This window comes from Micropterus salmoides, unplaced genomic scaffold (genome assembly GCF_014851395.1).
Source record: "Micropterus salmoides isolate LMB-PRFRI ecotype aquatic unplaced genomic scaffold, ASM1485139v1 Ms_hic_scaffold_6, whole genome shotgun sequence".
Lineage (NCBI taxonomy): Eukaryota > Metazoa > Chordata > Actinopteri > Centrarchiformes > Centrarchidae > Micropterus > Micropterus salmoides.
The window spans coordinates 19,836,381-19,858,224 of NW_024044348.1; the positions used below are offsets into that span (position 1 = coordinate 19,836,381).

A 21,844-nucleotide genomic window follows, 5' to 3' on the forward strand; every position below is an offset into this window, starting at 1 on the left:
TCGTACGGTTTTTATGCGGATTATTTCTTTGTCTGAAAGTTGTTCCAATGAAAACTGCTGACGGTTGTTATAACTGGGTAACGCTACCACATTTTACCCAGTAAGTTATAGATATACCCATGAGCTGAATTTAAATTAGAAGTTAGGACTTGTAAAGTATGAGCTAATGTGACGGATAAAGTAATTTTTAAAATGTTCCTGATGTTGTTGACACCGACGCGTCTGTGTTACTGTTATCTAAATTAGCTACCGTTACAACAGGACAACCCAAATTTGGAGTTCAGTATTTGCAGTCTCACCTTAGGCACTTACACTGCAGAAAACAATGCTAAGTCTTGTGCCTGCATCGTTATTTCAATTGTTTTAAATGCCAGTTAGTTAGCTCATAGTTGGTCAACCACCAAGTTTTTTTCATCAGCTAGCCAGTCAGCTAGCTACGGTTACTTGCAGTTAACTTGCGTAACGTTACTCATTTAGAAGAAAGAGGGTTACACTTGACAGGTGTTATGCGGAGTTTTGCCTGCCTGCCGAGAATTGCACGCACCTCCAAATACTGCTTTTAAACGCTAATAATATTCTTTGTGGGGTCCATCAATGGTGTTAAATGATTCGAAGTATATATTTTATGAACGTTTAGAGTCTTTAATATTTTAACACACTTAGTAGAAGTACCATTACTTGACATTCACTAAATATGTGATAACGCCGTTTGATCAATGACCACAGCAAAGTGTCTGAAAAGGACCTAAAGAGGTGGATGCATAATTCGGCAGATCAAATTTTGTAGGCTCCCCGCCGAGATTTGCATCCACCTCTTTTCTCAGCATAAATGACCGTTTTAACCCACGTTTCGTTCATTTGACCTAATCTTATGTGACTCAGGAGGAACGGGTTGTCTCAGTGAGTAAGTCTGTTGTCAGGTAACAGTCACTGGACTGACATATATCTAATATCTATTTTGATCATTTTGTTACATTTAATAAAGCATAACCTTATTACAGCGCAGTTATGTTGTGCTAATAGTTTTAACACAGCCGCACATAAAGTCAGTCCTGTTAGTGTTTACAGCCAACAGCTGATGAGAGTTGTTCTGGGTCCACTTCAGCCCCTGACAGACTACTGCCGGGAGCTGAATTACCACAGAGGTCGTCTCCAACCATTAAAACACAGCTACATAGCAACATTAGCGTTAGCCCTGTGGTTTGTTTACAGCTAGCAGCTGATCCGGTCCGCCAGAGAAATCAACTTTTACTTTTTATTTATGGACAGAGCCGTGCTGTTGTTTCACCGCTCCTCACTGGTGAACAACCTGCAGTGTTTATTATTGTTAAATTTGTTAAATTTTAATTAGAGTGTGTTTTATTCATCTAGTGTGTCAAGCTTATTACTTCAATATATTCCCTGTAAATCTGATGTTAATATATAGATTTTACTCATGGATAGGCGTTAGGCAACTGTATGAATGAGCACTTTAGAGATATAGTGATGGTAATTATAATTATATATATATATATATATATGGCTGGTCTGGTAGTATACTCAGGAAAGATTGTGAAAATGGACGGCTAATGGCTTAATCGAATATTGACAACATATTTCTGTGGTTTTTACATGGTTTGAATTTGGTTGTGGCTCCATGGGGCTTTATAGAACCATGACAGAGAAAGATCAAGAGGTGAATTTGTGCATTATACTTTGTCAATTAGAGCAAGTCAGGCAGCCAGTGTTTGAGAACTGCGCTGTTTTTTTTAATCGCCCACTAGAGGGCTGCAGCGCCGCAATAAGCCTAGTTAAAATGAACGTAATGAACGAAATGACGAAAGATTCGTTCATTTTAATGAACGAGATTTGGTGACTCGAGTCTTTCAAAAGAGTGACTTTTCCCATCACTAAATTCGGAACTATGTTTGAGGCGTCCTGAACAAGTTTATTGAGCTTAACGAGCCATTTAGACTATCTATGTTGGAACCAGCTAATGTGTGTGTTTTTGTTGTTACCTGTTTATGAGGTGTTGTGGAGATGTACGTGTATGAGCTGATGGAGAGACCCCCCTCAGTGACGGAGAATCAGCTGTGGTGACGCTGTTTGTTTCTCAGCATTACCGCCACACCCTCCTCAGAGTGCAGCAGAAGCAGGATGAGCAGCATGATGCGAGTCGCCCTGTTAGTTTTGGCTCTTACAGCAGTCTGCAGTGGTATCCTCCCTGAGATAGTGGACCCGGGCATCACTCACATCCTGGAGGATAATTCCGCCCAGGGACAAACGGAGCTGGACCGCATGTTTGTAGAAGTGGATCAGCTGCCAGAGGATCCGCAGCAAAAGCCTGAGCATGCGTTTCATCAAGTAGGCATGCCAATTGCAGCTCTCAGTCAGCATCTAGATCTTACATGACATAGCATTATTTCACTGCTCCTTGCTGAAGTTATTGGCAGGTAGCCTGTAATGACAATCTTTATATGACTAAAAACTTAAATCTCTGGACAGAAGTACAAAAAAAGCTTAGAGGCAGAGGCAGCAGTGGAAGGAGCTAGGATATGGGAGTGACCTCATAATGCATCTCTTTACCTGAAATCTGTCTCTGATAATCTCTCTGATCCTTCTAGAAGAACGAGAGCATCAGTCAAAGCCCTCATCCCAATAGCCTTCCTCCAAGTCATCACAATGAAAGTGCTTCTGATAAAGTGATTGATAACGAACCTGTCCACACCTCAGGAGAGCAGGTAAACAAAAGTGAGATTGGGTTTGTTTCCCCTTGTGAATAAAACTTAACAGAGGTTCTGCGTTCACACAGGAGACGAACAACATTACCACAACCGTCCAGTCCAGTGACGTGGGGAACAACATCGATCATGTAAGTTTATTCTGTTTACCTACAGTCTTAAAATATCTACAACACTGTAAAAAATACATCTTTAAACAGAACTCTTTCATTTTTTATAGACCTTTGAATTTTTCAACATGAAAAGACCTCAAGATTGCATAATGTCTGGTAGCAGCATCACAGCCACTGACTTGGCATAATGTCTGCAAAGGAATCAAACTGTGTGTGTGTGTGTGTGTGTGTGTGTGTGTGTGTGTGTGTGTGTGTGTGTGTGTGGTGTGTGTGTGCATTAGTGTCTTCAGCCCGCAGAATGTATAAAATGAAAGAAACGTTAATACTGAGCTGATTTGTCAAGTGCATTTATCACAATGATAACTGCACAAAATGTTAATAAATAAGGGATGACGTGGGCTTTGTGCTTTTGCTGCTTGTAATTGGAATTCACTTTCACAGGATTAAAGCTTCTAATAGAAGGTTTTATATACATGGTTATTCACAATTTAGTAGGGCTAAACAATTAATCAAAATCTTTTGCTAAAATACCATTTCAAATTAAATTTTGTCATGCTGCAGAGATGTCCTGGCCTACACATCATATGCTACAGACTTAAGTAAACATTTTTGTTTGGTAGGGATCCTTGCAAAAATCACATCATAATAATTTAAATAAGTTTTTTTATTGCTTAACCAGTCTCCCATTTCGATATTTTTTGAAAGTTGTTCAGCTCTACATTTAACCCAAGTTAAAGAGCAACTTTCTGATAACTTCATTCATTGGATTGGAGTGTTACAGCACAAGTAAACCACAGCAGATAAAACACTGATTTGAATTACCTTGTCAGAATTATAGTGATGTGGATCATCACCTTCAGTTTAGTCTTGGCATCTTGCTACTTTTATACTTTGTGTATTGGCAGAAGAGAGCCCACTGAATGGTGTGCTTTTAGACACTTTATAGAAAGACAGAAGTGGTGAATAGCTGTTTACATAGTAATTCTAGGACAAGTCTGTCCTTGTTAGAAGAGATAAAAATAAAAAGGGAGGGACCTCTTTCTTTATAAATATGTTGCAGATTTTCTTCCTACCTAATTAGCTGCAAAGAAGCCTGTGCAACCTAAAATTTACTCTGTGACCCGGATGTCTATAAAATCCAGAGTTTCTCTACCCCTTTAGGGTTTGAATCCCTATGTGATATCCACATGGGGTGGCCAGAGATTTCTTAGACTCATACATTAAAATTTGTTTGACGTATTTTACAAACACTTGTTCAGCATAAAGCATAATTTCTTTACATAAGTTGACCACCAGGAGCTCACTCCTGCTCTTGAAAATGTAAACAGTGCCATTCTTATTTCACATGATAACTGGACAGCTCTCTGATTGCTGTGAGTTTTTAGAACAAAGCAGAGTTAGAAAAGTCTGCGACAGCCTGTTGCAATCCTTCCTCTCTCTCTTGTCTTTAGGGATGCATCACTGATGAGGACTGTGGGAAGGGAAGGTATTGCCTTTATGACACGCACAACTCCAAGTGTCTGCCTTGCAAAGCAATCGATGTGGTAAGTGAAACTATGTCACCCTTATATGAGCACCTGCTCTATTCAGTTTTTTCAAAAATGCATAATTGTTCTCGGTCTGTCTCGCTGTCAAACACACACACACACACGGTCGCTTCCGCGAAGCTGAGGTTTCACTTCGACTGCATTGCGGTGTGTCCACAAGTGTAATTGGAGTGTGTTGTTTGTGAACACTCAGTCCTATGAGCTTCACATGAAAGGACAGCATGTGTCAAGGTTAAAGAGCTCTTCTTTGCCTCTCTGCACTCTCAAAATACATCTAGAACAAAAAGAATATTAATGAGAGGCTTCTTTGTAGAGACTCTGGTTTTATTTAAGACTCAGTTATTACTACTGATTCTGTAGCGGCTTCATTGGATGCACTGGCCTTGGTGTAGCAGAGTAAAAAGCAATGCAAAGGGAAAAAGAGTCTGGCAGTCTGCCAAATATGGGTACACAGGGATAATAAATACACAGAGGACAGGATCTGTGTCTTGTCAGAAGTGCTGCACTGGAAAAGCTCTGCATGGAAATAACTAGAACACTGTTTACCTTATCCCCAAATGAACAATTCATAGAGGACACGTAGGAATAGGAACTTGTCTCACTGCTATCAGAGACCAGTTTACTAGCTGATCTCATTTATTTTTAACCAAAAAACCCATCACGCTTAGAGAATCATTAATGTCATTAATACCTCAGTGAGTTTCAGTCTTGTTAAACTGAAGGCGCATGCCATGTTCTCACTTTTAAGACACCGATATTAGGAAAATGAAAAGTGTTCGTTTCTATTCTTTCAGTCCTGCACTACGGATAAGGAGTGCTGTGGTGAACAGCTGTGTGTATGGGGTCAGTGCAGTCAAAATGCAACAAAAGGAGAGGCTGGCAGCACCTGTCAGTACCAGACTGACTGCAGCCCAGACCTCTGCTGTGCTTTCCATAAAGGTACAGTCCAGCAAACAGTACAGCATATGCTGCTCAGTGATTCTGGACATTCTCTCACAAAATGTATCTGTGTTTTCTTTGCACGTTCAGCCCTGCTCTTCCCAGTCTGCTCGGCCAAGCCCATTGAGCGCGAGCGCTGCCTTGGTGCCTCTAACCACCTGCTAGAGCTGGTGTCCTGGGATATCCAGGAAGAGGGACCCAGAAAACATTGCCCCTGTGCAGGAGATCTCCACTGCCACACCTGGGGTGAGTGCAATAAATTTAGTAGCACACCATAAATCTTGTATTTGTTGTTGAGTGAATGATTCTGTTAAAATAAATCAAAGATAATCAAGCTTTGTATGCATGTTATCGACAGGCGAGGGTCCATGTGCCTTAAAGGAGAAGACTCAAGTGAAGAGGACCTGACGGACACTCTGTACTCAGAGATAGACTATATAATCTAGACACAGCTTGATTTGATTTACATTGCTGTGTAAACCGCTAGACAGAGGTCTCCGCTGACTCCAGAGCTTGCAGTCATAGCACTTTGTTTGCTAGCTTAATGCAATGTGGAAAAGCTATACAGCATGGAAAATGGATGAAAGAATATTTATTTTATTTGCTTTAATTGAGACCTGAGGTTTACAATCCTTAAAGGTTTCTGAAAATGGAAATAACAAAAAAACAGGACACACTATATTTGAAATTTATTTTCTTGACTATTTGCTGCATCTCTAACCCTTATCTAATGCTGATCCCAGCCGTAACATTAACCGTAACACATGCCGAATGCAACTCTAACACGGGAAAAACTGTAAACTACTCACCTCACTGTTAAAAACTGTGAGACCAAAATACAACAGTTACCTTTGAGCCACCCAGTTTGCAGTCTTACTGCATTTACTGTGCACTAAGAAGACACCACATACCATCATGCTTCATGTACTGTATGATGAATGAAACAGTATCACAGAAGCAGGCAATAATAAATCATGTTTGAGCCTCCAAGAATCTTTCCTCAACAGTACACCTATATTCATGTACAGGGCACAACACTACCATGAGGTGTCAGCAGAACAACATCTGGTATAGGATTCTGTTAACGCTGAAATAGCAGCTTTGTATGACTACAACAGTTGGGTCATATTGCCATGTAGGAAGCTAATTTGCATCCCTTATACGTGTCTGATAATATCTCAAAGTTTATTTAAAAGTAAATCTAATTCCTGCTGCTTCAATCACAAAGTTTTTTGTAAAGAAAAATCTGTAATTTCTCTTATTCCTGAGAAAATGTTTTGGCAAACCTTGCTGCATGATCCAAGCGATGTCTGCTCTGCTGCCAAGATTCCCGTGTTACTTTGTAGTGATTTGTGAGTTATTCTGTCCTTATTGTTAGGTGTATAATTATTTAATGTTTGTTTATTTTATATACATACTTTTTTCTCTCTCTATTCTTTAATAGTCCATTGTTGTCTTTCAAGAAGTAGCTTATATCCAGCAGTGTCAACAACAACATATACAAAAATTTATCAGACGTACGACTGAAACAGCAACTTATCCGTCTACTTTCAATTTGAGTGGCAATTACAATAACTTGTTTTGATTAGACCGATGGTGGACTTTTAGGACAGTAATTAATGGCTATTGTGATAAATCTTGTTGACAGTCTGCTGAATGTAACCGATCCAAAATAACTCTCCTCAAATTTTTAGTCTTTATACTGTTAAGTTAGGTACACACTTCAACTGTAATAATGTTTTGGGCAGCTAAAATGAGTCAACACTTGGAAACCGCTGGATACTAGATTTTTTAAGACAATTTTTAGGCGTTTTAGCCTGTATTGGGATAGGACAGATGCAGGAAAGGAGGGAGTGAAGGAGGAGACGATATGCAGCAAAGGGCCACAGGCTGGAATTGAACACGTGCAGCTCAATAACGGCTCAGCCTTGTACATAGGGTGTATGCGCCCCATGTACAAGGCTTTAATAAAAAGGGAATTTCTATTCCTTAACCATGACTTATTAGCCCAAATGCCTGTTAAGTCACATCATGGGAACAACGAAGTTTTTTTTCCCCCAAGTGGTGCTTTGTCAAGGACCTCTCTCCACACCTGCATCTCCTGCTTATGTTGCACAATTCTGTGACTCCAAACATTACTTTTACTTTTTAAAACATGCCTTTTACTTCGATCATGTTGTTTATATGTTCTCCGTCTTCCATGTACAGCAATGTGACTTACCATTTCAACATCAAGGCTGGAAAGTGCAATCCTAATGATATCAATACCTGATGTGTGTGTCGGTGTGAATATCGCTGTATACTTATGCTGGATGTTAACCAACACACAGCCACAACTGTCAAAATATAACCTCGGCACTGTTCTTAAGCAGCTTGTACAACTCCTGCCCTTTTTTTTTTTTTTTTTTTTAATACCAAACCTCTCAGAAAGGTGAATGTGATTTGTGAGTTAGAATAAGCCATTTTAATTCACAGTGACAGAAAACATCAGTTATGAAAAAAAGCTTTTTAATTAATCTCTAAAATCATCTTAAACTATTTTCACACAGGATTTAAATCTCAAAAGAAATAAACATCAACAACAAGAGAAAAAAAAAGATTTTTCTTCAGATATTGGCATTTCTACAGTGAATAGCTGGTGGCAGCATCAGGAGCCTAGAGGGGCCAGGATGCTGAGCGTCAGTCCTCAGACCAGTTGCCTGGGCAAGACTCAGAGAAGTCCAGCGGGCTTTCTACACCCTCTGGTGCCAGTCTATCAAGCAGCAGCAGCAGGTAGAAGTGCCAAAAACAACCTCACGCTCTCTGCCAAAATCCCAGAGAGCTCTGTCCCCTCAGTACACCACGCACGCACGCACGCACGCCCAGTTAACATGGTGCAAGAAACAGACAAAGAAACCCACTTTCTATATTAAAGGTTAATACAGACAACAGATGTGTGCCTGGTGCCTCATGAGACTTAATTAAATGATTAAGTCTGGAGCAAAATAATAATTTACAACAAAAACAAGATATTCTTAACATAGGTCTACTTGGTTTTGTTTCATATTACTTTGTATTAAAAGGATCAATATCCTATGTATCACTAAATCTAGTGGAAGTGATATAACAGAGGTAAAGCTCCTATAAAGCACAATGAGCAGCAGTAGGGGCGACCCATAACAACACATAACTCTGGCATTATAGGAGCAGCAGAGGAGCAGAAACGACCTCCAGTTTATAAATTCTTAATTGTTGCTTTTTTATAGGATTTATCAAATCTTGTGAATGCATTTGTCAGTCACTGACAGAGTGAGGTTTGCCTCGTCAGAAGAGGCAAGACTGAGGAAGGCTGGATAAGTAGTTCTTGGTTGTATGTGCTGTTAGTTTTTAAAAAGGAAGGTGAGCAATGTAAGATAAGAATGATTTCCCTAATAGAGCAGTGCAGAAAAGAAAAGGTGTGAGCATATGGACTTACAAGACGGTCACAGATGAATCAGAATCAACACTATTCCTGAAACAGGAAGGGAAACACGCGGTGAAAGAGACTGATGCGAAAGAAGACGGGAGACTTAAATAGACGAGATGGATGCCTTACAGCCCACTTTCACAGTCCTAACATCTCTGCATCCATGTTTGGAGCTTTTACGTTCAATTGATTTGTCTATACAGTATTTGATTCTTTTTCTGCTTTCATGCTTCCCTTTAAACTTTACAGTACAATACACATATAGTGCACAATAGGATTCCTGGGCCAGTCCTGGGGCTCAGAGTGGAGGGTGAGAGCATGTCAGCCTCACAGCGCTGCTTGATGTTCAAGTAACTATCGGGCTCGACACTCATCAGTCCCGTAGCCTGGTTGCTCTGCGGCAGCAGCCAGACGATACAAACAACCGGGAGCTGTGCTCTGTGCCTCAGTCCTGCCCCGGGTCCTTGGCGGGCCCACCGTCTAGGTAGATCTTGAGTGCCTTCTCCTTGCGCGGTGAGTAGCTGACACGATGTCCAGTCTTGAGAAGACGACTGCTCTCCTTCTTCATCAGCTCATTGCGCTCATCCTCTGACAGCTCCATAGGTTCCTCTGTGCTGTGCCTGCACACAAAAAACACAGAAATGTTGATCTCCAGTCACAAATATTTCAAATGTAATATACTAAGGGGTTGGGGTGCAGATCCAGAGTTTCAGCTATGAACATTTTGCAGCAGCGGCCTCGTCAAATGTTACAAACAAGCTAAAACGACAGGAGAATCTAAAGCTTGTTTCAGGCAGAGGTTGAAATGAGAGCCTGTTACCTGGTAACGTTTTTTTTTACTTTGAATCATGCAAAGCTACCATACTGAGTCACTGAACTACAATTATAATGCAGTATAATAGGTCTCCTTTAATGTTATTTTGCAATAAATAATAAGCTGCAAGCGTTGCCAGTGAGACATATTGTGGGTCAGTCTATACAAGTATAGGTTCATATATAAATTTGTTGTAAAGTATAAATAATAGTGTTGTGAAGGGTCACTTTTTTCTTCATTATAACTTCAATCTGACAGCCGGTTAGTTTTTTTCCCCCTAGGGTAGGAGGGATCCTAGAAGAAACACAGATCAATAAGGCAACATCTCCATTTAGTTTAGTAGCAACTCCCTTCAAAAATATTCCAATTTTAGATATATAGAGATATATATATAGTATATCCTATATATATATAAAGTAATTACACAATACCACCATTAGGGATTAGATAATAACCAATTTTACCATATAGCACATCCACCAAAAAAAATAAAAAGTAAACCCATCTTCTATACCTAATTATCTGCAGGGATCATTTATTATAATGGAAGCCAGAAAAAAACAAAAAAAACAATTTATTTATTTATTTTACTTTCATTACATTTCTGCTTTGGTTTACTTTCAAATAAAAAATAAAAACAATAAAATATATTATTTTGGGTGAATTGTGTTAATTTAGCTTTATTTCACCAATTGTCAAAACAATCGTCATAATCTTTACAGTACAACATTAATATTACATTTTCATTTTGGCACCTGAACTAACCCCCATAAAATCTAATGAAATGAAAAAAATTTTTATAATAAATACTGGCGATTTTCATAGTCATATTCATGACGTATTAAAGCCACTGCTTGACCTGTCAAATGATTTCACATGACCGGAATAGAAAACTTCAGTCAATACTTTTAAGTGGTCTGTAATGGTCTTGAACTCTTTTACCTGTAGAAGACCACGGCTCCATCGTCACAGATGTACAGAGGCCACACGTTCAGAGTTGACACCTTAGGGTTCCAGTCCAAATCCTGATGGATCTCCAACACAGAAATATCACAAGGAAATGTTCCTCTACCCTGCAGAGAGCAGACAGACAGACAGGTTGTCAGTCTAAGATGGGATAATTCAGAAGATGGGGGACTAAAGCAACACAAGAAAAAAAAAAAACAGTGTCCTATGTGAGGTGCTGCGTCGGACATACCTTTGCAAACTCCAGATTTTCAAGAGGAATATCGCTGATTTCACTAAGCTGGAAACGGTATAAAGAATTTAGTCACAAAAGGCTGATTAATCACCATGAATTGTACTTAGACCATTTGTTGACAAAGCAAACATGTTATAATTTAGCTTTTTTTCCACGTTAAATTTAACTTCCTTGAATTAATGAATAAAATGTAAAGTTGTTTAAAGTGACAATGACATGTGCATGATTATCTCAGCGCCAAAGTGATCTGCGGACAGCAGTGAAAATTAATCAAAGGCAGGAAGGAGACACTGCATCACTCCATTAACAATTTTATTATAGAATATACTGTTATGGTATTATTTTGTGGGTGTTTATTTTCTTGCATTGTAGTAATCAGCGTTGGTTAATCAGGATGGTAACATTGTAATTTTTTTATGCATGAATAAAAACAGACATACCTTCTCCTTGAGTTCTTCCACACTGCTGCTCTCCAGAATCACTTCCTGGAAGGGCCCCAGCTTCATTGTAGCGGGGCTCCATCTCCGGGTCAGAACAGCCAGCTGCGACATGGACTTCATCTTCTCCGGTTCTGAGACACAGACCATGACAGACCAAAGATCAAGCTGAACTCTTAACTGTACTTCATTTCAACTGGAAACAAGGAGAAGTTTTCCTGCACGCTGGTAAGTAGGCTTGATCTGCTGGCATTTGTAGCTTCAAGTCAGGTTTACGAAAAGAATGCCATTATAAATCAAGCGATAATGGGATATTACATTGAGTCTTTACAATAATTTTAACATTGGTTTGTTTTTTTTGTTTTTTAAACTTTATGCTGTAATTTTACACCTTTAGTATTATTAGTCCCAAAGTACAAAAAATAACTTTTATAATTATATAATAACCATTGCAACGTGTTTTAAAGAAACTGCAGAATGAGTGTTACCACTGAGAACTTCCAAGAAAACTTCCCAGTTGGAGGAGATGCTGATGTCTTCTTCATAGACATGGTAATCCAGAAACACCGTGCCCGGGTTCTTCCACGTCTTTTTCCTGAGACGAACCCTGAAAACACACACGCACACACAGAGTTTGGTAAACGCCTACACTTTTTTTTTTAAATAAATGTGTAGTTAAGTCTTACCTGTCAATGCTGAGGTCAAGCTTGCACTGCTCTTTCAACTGAGGGAGCAGCTCCTCTTTAGACTGTCTGACAGTCATGCCCTTGGCAAACACTGTGTCCACAAGGAACTTGCAGGGCTGGAAGACAAGGACACATGAATAAATGAATACATTACAGATTACAAAGTTCAGTTACAATCTTCTTATGCATAGTAACCAAAACCGTCTTTTAGTTCTTACCTCTGATTCATTCACTAGTAGCTGATAAACTTTCACTCTGTATTCACCCTTTTTCAGCGCTCTTCCTAGTCGAATCGTTATCTACGGGAAGTAATAAAATGTCCAAGTCAAGCCTGAGTTTAAGTATTGGCTCACTCTAATGAACAGAAAATACTAAAATCTAACAAATCAATTGTAAAATTGTTCCTGACCTTGTTATCATCAGAGAACGATGAGAGTGTTTCACTGAGCCGTACACTCTCAAACTCCTGGTTGTTGGCATACACCCGAAACACCTTGAACTGGGTGGAGGTGACTCCCACATAGGGCTCCAGGTTCTGTTTAAACGCTGCTAATGTTATTCTCTTGTCCACATGAACCACTAAACCTGAAGCAGATCACAAGAAACAACAGTTAATCATTGAGATTTTTATGTCAGACTTTCTGCCCTCTACACTGAACAATATAGTCAATGCAAGTTCAAGTTGTGCAAGAAAACAGCCACGGCGCTTTCCTCCAATAAACTTCAAAAATATAATTTCTTTAAACTGGATCATAAATAGAAGGTTCGTACATTTTTGTGCATCGCACGAGGAGTCATCCTGAGAACAAGGCTCGGCTCTGAAGTACAGGAACTGAGCCTCTGCTTTGTTCTTCCCGTTGTCATCGTATTCGCTGTCTGTTCCAGAGTCTTCTTCAGCAGTGTCCCACGTCTCTTTTTTACCCTCATGGGCTTTGGAGCGACGACTACTTGTGATGCTGTGCGAGTCCAAGCCGTTGGCCAGCTGTATGGGCCCGCTGTCTGCGTTGCACAGTGTGTCACTACTGTGGCTGGAGCTCAGGATGTCGCTGTCTACTGAACTGGTGCTGCGGTCATTGTTCACCTCAGAGTCCGAGCGCTCCTCACAGACAAAGTGGTTCTCAGGGTCAGAGGAGGCACCACTGCCGGCCGCGGACCTGTTCCGGTTCTCTAACTCTCTATTGTCTGCAGCCACACAGAGTGAAGAGTTTGAGTCAGCCTCTTGAGTCGGGGATTCGATATGTTCAAAGTCGCTGGTGTCGGAGCTTTTCTGGCTGTCGCTGGTGCCGGAGTCCTGCTGGTGCTGCTGCAGAGACAGATTCTTTAACTTTTCGGTGCTCTCCTCAAGGATAGCTTCTACAGATTTCCGGTTACCCTTTGACCCCTCAAAGGGCACGTCGGAGTCACTGTTTACTTTTTGGCAAACAGTTCTGTTGGCCAAAGTACCGGGAGACTGCTCAGGCAGTAAGACCATGAGGCGGATCGTATTCCCGTGACGATCCAACAGTTTCCACAATAGTGAGTCAGTGAAAGCAACCTGATGATCCGTCGACTCAGAGCTCTCTACAAAAACCTGTTGAACAACAAAACAGGCAAAATTCAAACTTACTAGGGTTTAAAAGAAGATTGTTGGAATTTTTTTAAAAACATACAATGGAAACACATGAAAGCACAGAAATGGGGATGAAAAGAAAATATAGGAACCTTGTTGCTCCTGAAGAACCCCTCAGCTTTCAGCGTCTTGTTTGAAACGTACAGGAGCCGGAGGTCATTATAGCAGCGCTCCAGGACCACACGCATGGTTTCTGCAGATAGCCCTGTAGCCTGGGAACAAATCCATACATAAGGCTTAGGTCTCCAAGACTGAGCTCACACTCTCACAGGTACTGTGCACAATTTTGTTTATTGTTTTTTCTGTGTTGCTGATGCTTAAAGAGGTCATATCATGCTTCTCAGCTTTTCCCCCTTTCCTTTATTGTGTTATATATCTAAAGTGAATTACCATGTCCCACAGAAAACACTGCTCTGACCTGTCTGAAAACAGTTCGATTGTGGTCCAGACTTTACTTCCGTAACCTAGTTGCATCACTTTGTAACACCTAGGGATGGGGATCGAGACCCGGTTCCAAAAAGGTCCCAGTTCCAAAATTTTGTCAAATCTGATTTAATTTTAAACGCAATGGATAAGAAAATCGTCAGGCTGCAGTCTCTGTCGGCTCCCACACACACAGCGGCAGCAGAGCGCCGTCGCGGTGGAATATGGTGAGGGTTAAGTTAGCTCCAAATTACTGTAACGTTAGTTGCCGACAGCTACGTTCGTTACTGTAAGTACGTGCAATAAAAGACAATACTTTATCAATACACCTGTCTGTAAGGTAACGTTAAACATGTAGAAATGGTTAATTTGATCATCTCTGTCCTCAGTATCTCATCCTGTATATTTTATACAAGCACAGCTAATACTAGCTTGGCACTAGCCAAATGTTAAAAACAAGCTAAATAGACAGCTGTCTGTCTGGAGCAAAGACTGGTCTGTAGTCTTAAAAACTCAGCTGCTGGCTGAGACACCAGCCACTCCTCCTTCTATCTGGTAACGTTACCTGCAGCCAGCGAGAGAGGTGGCGGGACTGATACAGACTGATGTTATTCTTTCTAAACGTCACTCACTAATTGTGATGTCAGATAAAGTTATTGAGTTACTTTGCTGTTGTAAACATTAATGTTGCTGCTCTAGAAAAAACATTTAGCTGTATTTAAAATATTAAATTAAAAACAACCAGGCAGCTAACATGTACACTTCAATATATGTTTATTTATCACAAGTGATATATAACATTATCATTGAATATTTTCCTCACACAGTGCAGGCCTACCTCATGCCCGTTGGGTCTGATCTTACCAAATAACAATCACTAAATAATAGTAAAGTATCGATAAAGAATCGGATCGTTAAGCAGTCTTAATAAGGATATCAATATCAATAAAAATTAACGATCCCAATCCCTAGTAAGTCATAATGCTCCCCTAGCAGCTAGTGTGGCTTGCCCTCAAAGACACTGGTGGAGAAACACACTGAGCTGCACACAGTGACAAGACGTCTGCCCTCTGCCTCCCCTCACTCCACACTCTCCCTTTCAAACACTAGCTACCCTCCAGGCAGTTGATGGGCATAAAGTTGTTACTATGAGACAGTGCACAGTTAAAACGTTACGTATGAAAGATACTTTTGTAACCAATTAATAACGTACCACTCTTAAACTCTTGCTACAGTCTAGGTTGCAAAGCTGGTTTGGGAACATGTACAGCTGAACTTGTCAGGACCTGCCCTACTCTGCTTCTGATTGGCTAGTAATCCTTAACCAAGTGCTGCACATGTGCAACTCCCCAAAAAAGATCTTGTAGAAGTGAGATGCATCCCTCCATAGCTAAAATGGAGCGTTCAACACACCGGGTTAAAAGAGGTGCCGCAGCAATGTGCAGTATGACAAAAATATGGTGTTTTTGGAAAATTAAACTATTTGAACCTGTTCTGGTACAACCCCTAAATAAAATAGTGAACCTAAAAATTAGCATAACATGACCACTTTAACATAAAAATAAAAAGTAGAGGAAGAGACAATACAAGGAACAAAGTGAGGAGAGTAGGAAACCTGTGCAATGAGCTGTTTGAATTCAGTGATCGTCTGGTTCAAGTACGCTCGAATGCTGATTGGAGACGCGATGATCTCACTCTTCAGATCCACAACATGAACCTTCACCATCACCTCTGTAGAACATCAGATACACACCCACACAGACACAAAGCAATTACTTTGCTTGGTATCCTGACAATCTATACATCTACATCCATCATTGGTGTACTTCCATTTGCTGTGAACCATAAGAGGGTTATCCCACTTTAAGACATTCCTAACTGAACAGTTTGAACAGCAGCAGGCTACTAACTGACCTCCAGGTTTATAAGGTTGGAACACTTGCTCTGGTCTGCGGGTCTCGAGCAGCAAGTCGAACATATAAGAGGACTTGACTCCTCCCAACAGCAGGCCCATCGGTGTGTCCTCCTCACCTTCGTAGGAGCGCTCCAGGTACTCGTGGAACTCATCGTACTTTACCAAGCGGCAGCAGTCCAGAGAGACCACTCCCTCCAGCTCCATCAGCTAAAGTGGAGAACACATAAAAAGGACCACAAACGTAAATGCAAGCTCAATGTTGATAAATGTTCACAAACGCAACATTACATTATTGTGCAGTACAGTGGTTGGACTCGATAACCTTCATTGAGGTCTCCTTCGTAGTGCATTTAAAGATACTCCAACATTCGAGACTCAAAGGTTAGCTGCTGAAACTTATTGCGCTGAATAGCTGTGGTGTTGGAAAATCAGATGGTGAAGCCACAATAAACCAACAGACCTTGTAGGCCATCTCTGTTGCTTCTCTGAGAGTTTTGTCCTTGTGTACTTCCAGCTTGCTCTCCATCATCATCTTTACAGGGTGCATGCAGAAAAGCTTTATCTGAAGGTGAAAAGCAAGAGAGCAATGATAGTAAAACTCGTTTTAAAAGAGAGGCAAAGCATCATCTGATCCTCATTCAGAATACATCTTGAACTGATCCAAAGGACCAAGGTACTTTGCAAGTGTTGCGCTCAATCTCTCTTTGTCGCTTCTCCTGCTCTTCAGATTCCTTCTCCTTCTGAACCAAAGTCTTTATGTGCTCCGGGAAGTCTTCTGCAGCTAAGTACTCTGTAGACAGGACAAACAGGCACACATTAAAACTGCATGCTAATTCTAGGACCAGCAGTCAAGGCAACCCTAGTAAGATTATGATTAAAATATAACAACTGTTGGAGCGTCTCTATAATTTTGCCATTACCCATAGCAGATTTTACTGAATTGATTTCTTACTTGCATTCCTTGAGGGATCTTTCAATCTATAAATCAGCATATATGCATTTGTAGAGCTGTAGGTAAACAAAAAAGATGTCTTGTTAATATACAGAGAAGACACTGTTCTGTCAGCCCTAAAAGAAGCTGCCATTTCCTTCAAAGGGAACATGAAAGAACAATGGAAAAATAATAAACAAGAACCTTCTTGACTTTGCTTTTAAACACAGATAAACAAACAGGTGCAGTTCATCATTATTGCATTCCCTAAGCCAATGCACTGTAAGCATGTGATGTGTGTTGACATACTGAGTGTTGAGACAGACATGAGAAACAACTGACCTCGCAAAGGCACTAGAATAATAGCCTCTGCTCCCTGAGGACCCTCCGTACGTCTTCCTGATATCATCTTGGGTGATCTGCCCACCGGAAATGCACAGAAACATAATGACAATGATTCAACAGATACTTGTTAAAGATAAGTAGAGTGTTAAAATTACACAATTTGCTTAGTTTAGTAAGAGCACAAACTGATGACTAGCACTCATATAATCTGGTGACTTCTTCCGCCCGAGATTTAGGTGCTGTACAAGGACAAAACAGGTTCCTCAAGGGCTGAGGCTGACCTTGCTGACGTGTTGATCGTTGAAACTGTACCACTGGCCATCACTGAAGGATTTGATGCAGGCGTAGTAGTGGCCACCTGCAGCACTCCCAGAATGGACCATGACGGAGAAAAGCTCAAAGGTCAGCAAACTCTGAGAATAGACAGGGGGAAACTCTTATTGCTCAGATAAAAGCAACAACCAAGCTGTATTTAATTGGTGCACAACCTACAGGGTAACTGATGTCGACACTGGGGGCGTCTACTAATGACACTGCAGATGCAATGGCAAAATATAAGCATGAAAGACAGACATCTCATGTAACAAGAGTAGGGAAGTAAAGCATCTTATCATATTTCGAGTGGTCAAGATCAAGCGGGAAGCTTCCGGTCAGAAACCTGAGGCGAACATGGAAGGTCTTTAAACAGCCAGCAGGGGGTGACTCTTCTGGTTGCAAAAAGAAGTCCTGTTCCATTAGAAATAATGGTAAAATGTTGCTACTTTTCAGCTGATTTAAAATGAGTTTATGTTCTCAGTCGCTCGTTTCATGTCTTCTTCAATATAACATGATATTCATTTAGTAAATTATGGAAAAATAGAAAAGGATAACAGACCATAAAGCAGAGTATGCTTCAGGGCGGGATTATCTGTGATTGACAAGTCGTTACCATGGCGACCTGTCAATCAAGCTAGAGTGACTCGTACCCACGGCACCGTTGAAAAGGCTTATTAGGAGTTGGCTGTTCACTTCCTCTGGTGAGTACATTTAGTTTAAGCCTGTTTGCTAGACAAAATTGTCAGCCCTGTTAAAATGACAGTTAATGTGAATTACAGATGCACCTAGCTAAGCAAGCTAGCTAGCTCCACAAATGGCCGTTAGCTCCACCATCTCATCCAAATATTGTCACGTCCGGTGCCGCTGGTTGCAAAAACTAAACAAGGCGGCGCCCTATCGGTCAAACTCGAGGCTTCAAAACGGCAGTCCAGAAACCAACAGGTGATGTCACGATGACTACGTCCACTTCTTTTACACAAACTATGGTCAAGATTATTACCTTTGGCTTCAACACCCTCTCTGTGCTGCTGGTGCTGTCCAAGCAGATGCCCTCGTCCACACAATCATCGGTGGAAAAATCGTTGCTCATCTGATCACTGTGACAACTGCCTTCATTCTCTGCTCCACTGTCAGTGCAGCTCTCTGTCTGAGGAGACTTCTAGAGAGGAGACCATTTCAAAATCAATCACAGAGAGGGTTTAAAAAAGACAGAAGTCAACCAGAAGTTACATGACACAAATACCTTGAGTTGCTAAAAAACTGCAAGTAGTTTTTGTTCCTTGAGAAGATCAACAGAAAAAATCTAAAACAAAAGACACATCGGGTGCTGCCTTCATGGCCTAAAAGGTTTGTGGATTTGCCCTTGTGTTGTCTATATTAGTGAACAAAGAAGAAAAATCGTTCACTCACTAGTACTCTGGGGAACACAGTAGCGGAATTACCGTTTTAAACATCAACACCCGATGGATTATCTTAAGGTTACGATTGAAAATGATACTGCCTTCATCTGAGCATTGATCAAAATGTTACATGATAGGGGTGGGGGACATGAAAGTAGAGTGTGTGACACATTTTCCTTTTTCCATTCATAGCCTATAGTCACATCAAGATATTAATGGTTAATAAGAAGACCTAATAATCTAATAAACCAGACATTGTGATGAAGTAGGTACTGCCAGCTGCTCTCACCTCATCTTCCACATCAATGAATGGACTCATGTCAAGCTCCTCTGGGAAAGTCATGCGGTCATTAAGCTTGATGCGATGCATAGTGGTGTAGTCAAAATCAAACCGCTTCAGCTGTAGTGTCAGCAGGTAGGGAAAGTGCAGAAATCTCAGCCCCTGTGTAGAGAAACATTTTTCGATGAATCAGGCAGGTCAACAGCAAAGCACTGCCTTGACATAACATTTGCAGTGTGCTCACCTTCCGGGCGTCACATTTCTTTTTGCAGCGCTCACAGAAGTACTGGTTGGGTCCATCCAGAGTTTCTGGTTGGATAAAAGCCTGCAAAGCCTCTTCCTGTGGAAGAGGACGATAGAATACTAAATGATAATAAACTGTATTAAAAAGTACAAGTTTTTATAATGTGTTGCTGTCAATGTGTTAAATGTTTAAATGAATGAAATGTGAAGAGAAACACACCACACTGCCATATGCCTGGCTGGCTCCGAAGGGTCTGATCACAAGAGGGATGTCCAGGTAAGTATCGATCCTCCAGCTCTCATAGCCACACTCCAGACAACGGACGTAATCCTTCAGCTTCCCCTGGTACAACTGGTTGATCAGGTCAGCCTGAGGATGTGGAGGCATGACAGTCAGGCCTCCTCAGCCATGTTAACTTGTAACAATATGGTGTTTGTTTTGGGCAACAAGATTTTCTTTCCCTGCTACATTATCTTATGCTACATTATCTTATTTAAGGAGCTACCACTGAACAATTCTTGTGGTGTGACAAAACCTGCCATCCAAAACGGTCAAAAACAGATGGTCAAAACGTTGCTATTCTTAGATTCTTACCACTAGTGCGGCAAAACATTCAAAGTTTGGTCTAATGAAAGGAAATGCCATGTTGTTACCAAAATCAAAAGGGATTATCCTTTGTACTGTGGCCATTTTAGGACATCTCAGACGCAGTTCACTAGGCTCAGCTCTATGATGTCAGATTTACTGTAGCTCAACTTTCATTGGTCCAAGTTGTATTCCGTCAGGCCCAGGTGTATGAACTACAGCTAACATGCTAAATTGCCTGCAGTTAGCATGTTGACATGTTGATTATGTTAACAAGGGGCTGTGTCAGACAACTTTCCAAACATTATGCCTACTTACACACAGCTTTTGACCAGGTAAAGCATTATTTAAACTTCCCTCTCGAGCTGTCTTTTTCCCCCAATCTTAACCCATCAGTCACTTTTCGTGTAGTGTAGTACACCATGACTGCCATGATCGAGAGAGTGTTCAACAATGTATGTCATTATCCCCATTTATACAATTCATCGCATCTAGCTTCTCAGTGTGCTAATCAGGCAGTGAAAACAGTTGTTTAATGTCAAATGTTTTCACAGCCTCAGGACCATCAGTAAACAAAATGCACGCATATCCAAATTCTACAGTGGAGCTTGAAAGAAAGCTAAATCTTCACATGTCATCTGGAGTTGAATAAAAACAGTGATTATTCATAGTTCTCCTATTACCAGTTTACTTTAAAATGCTACTTTCACTGTAGAAACAATATAATCCACTACAGTAGCATTCATTATTGTTTTTATTGTGGCTCCATCACATGTATTCATTTTGTTCTAACCAGGAGCTCATGTGTACAGACCGCATGGCTGCACATACGCACACTGGATTACGTGTTTGCAGTTTATAACTCACTCCTGAGATAAGAAACAGCTAACCCTGAGGCTTACTGGCCCATTTCACTTTTCTCACAGTAGGTCTTTTGTTTCCATTGTGGGGGGAGCCGTCAAGACTGGTGGCTGAATTTTTGTTGTTAAAAGTCTCGAAAAAAATCATGCTTTCTCCTACCTGCTCCGTCTGCTTCCACTTTTGCTCCAGGGCATCAAACATGACCCTGCACAGCTCCTGGACGTCATGCTGCTGCCAAGCTAAAAAAAAAAAAAAAAAGAAAAAAAAAACGGACAAAAGGTGTAAGTGTACAGATGCAGAGGCACATGGTATCTCCTTTCACAAACACGCAGACAAGCCATGTGAGTCTAATCACAGGAGAGTACAAATGCTCACCCTCACTGCTGTCCCAGCCAAAGCTCCGCGTCACATCAGTGGTCTCAATTGCCCGTTTCTTGCTAGTCTGCAGCAGAACAAACAGCCTTTGCAGCTGGTAGGGGATACTGGTGACTGGCTCCTCCTCAGACTCCTCAAACTCCCAGCTGAAGTTGGACAGAAGGTATAAAAGAATTTTAAAAGTTTATTAACAAGTAAAACTTGACAAAAGACTTCTACGAACGCAGTTCTTACTTGTAAAGAGCATTCCTGAACTCCGGGGTCATGAACAGCGTCTGTAGAAGACTGTTCAAATAGCAGGTCATGGCTTGGTTGACTAGGCCCACATAACCTACAGCGGGGGCAAGGTTCAAGAAATAAGAGGTCAGTTGGGGTTATATAAAAAAAAAAAAGAGACGCATGTCATGCATTCAACAGGAGACAAAAGCTCACCCGTCTCAGATTTGTTAAGGATGGATGAGTAGGAGTAAGATGGACTGCTGTAGTCACCACTGCAGCCTGCAGTGCCGTCTCTTGGTAGTGGCCCAATAAACCGCTCCTGGGAACTGTCATCCAGTCCACTGCTATCTGCTGTTCCTGACTCATCCTGCGCACATAAACATAAATAGAGGAAGCTTTTAATAAAATACGTTTAGTTTCCAAAAGCAAAACCAATGTAG

General features: G+C 40.9%; 2 protein-coding genes across 4 annotated transcripts in view; one reads left to right on the forward strand and one right to left on the reverse strand.

The window, feature by feature from the left end:
* dkk3a (dickkopf WNT signaling pathway inhibitor 3a) lies at nucleotides 1-9,026 on the forward strand. Its single transcript, XM_038701950.1, has 8 exons — nucleotides 1-100; nucleotides 2,009-2,343; nucleotides 2,604-2,720; nucleotides 2,792-2,851; nucleotides 4,285-4,377; nucleotides 5,175-5,319; nucleotides 5,410-5,565; nucleotides 5,678-9,026. The coding sequence occupies exons 2-8, from the start codon at nucleotides 2,137-2,139 to the stop codon at nucleotides 5,725-5,727; spliced, it is 828 nt and encodes a 275-aa protein (XP_038557878.1). The 5' UTR covers nucleotides 1-100; nucleotides 2,009-2,136; the 3' UTR covers nucleotides 5,728-9,026.
* The window catches only part of LOC119890608 (ubiquitin carboxyl-terminal hydrolase 47-like), a 21,930-nt gene continuing 7,896 nt past the window's right edge, over nucleotides 7,811-21,844 (reverse strand). Inside the window, exons 4-28 of one of the 3 annotated variants that reach the window (XM_038701938.1) lie at nucleotides 21,618-21,771; nucleotides 21,420-21,516; nucleotides 21,186-21,331; nucleotides 20,970-21,049; nucleotides 19,584-19,733; nucleotides 19,365-19,460; nucleotides 19,130-19,282; nucleotides 18,441-18,599; nucleotides 17,407-17,538; nucleotides 17,123-17,199; nucleotides 16,802-16,857; nucleotides 16,527-16,639; nucleotides 16,310-16,411; nucleotides 15,849-16,056; nucleotides 15,550-15,665; nucleotides 13,604-13,723; nucleotides 12,674-13,472; nucleotides 12,312-12,487; nucleotides 12,121-12,201; nucleotides 11,903-12,018; nucleotides 11,705-11,823; nucleotides 11,220-11,350; nucleotides 10,777-10,824; nucleotides 10,521-10,651; nucleotides 7,811-9,384 (exon numbers count right to left, since the gene is read on the reverse strand). In XM_038701938.1, the coding sequence (XP_038557866.1) occupies nucleotides 9,210-9,384; nucleotides 10,521-10,651; nucleotides 10,777-10,824; nucleotides 11,220-11,350; nucleotides 11,705-11,823; nucleotides 11,903-12,018; nucleotides 12,121-12,201; nucleotides 12,312-12,487; nucleotides 12,674-13,472; nucleotides 13,604-13,723; nucleotides 15,550-15,665; nucleotides 15,849-16,056; nucleotides 16,310-16,411; nucleotides 16,527-16,639; nucleotides 16,802-16,857; nucleotides 17,123-17,199; nucleotides 17,407-17,538; nucleotides 18,441-18,599; nucleotides 19,130-19,282; nucleotides 19,365-19,460; nucleotides 19,584-19,733; nucleotides 20,970-21,049; nucleotides 21,186-21,331; nucleotides 21,420-21,516; nucleotides 21,618-21,771 (3,735 nt within the window). In that variant the 3' untranslated portion in view covers nucleotides 7,811-9,209. The remainder of the gene's footprint in view (nucleotides 9,385-10,520; nucleotides 10,652-10,776; nucleotides 10,825-11,219; nucleotides 11,351-11,704; nucleotides 11,824-11,902; nucleotides 12,019-12,120; nucleotides 12,202-12,311; nucleotides 12,488-12,673; nucleotides 13,473-13,603; nucleotides 13,724-15,549; nucleotides 15,666-15,848; nucleotides 16,057-16,309; nucleotides 16,412-16,526; nucleotides 16,640-16,801; nucleotides 16,858-17,122; nucleotides 17,200-17,406; nucleotides 17,539-18,440; nucleotides 18,600-19,129; nucleotides 19,283-19,364; nucleotides 19,461-19,583; nucleotides 19,734-20,969; nucleotides 21,050-21,185; nucleotides 21,332-21,419; nucleotides 21,517-21,617; nucleotides 21,772-21,844) is intronic. The other 2 variants (XM_038701939.1, XM_038701940.1) reach the window with 2 other exon arrangements.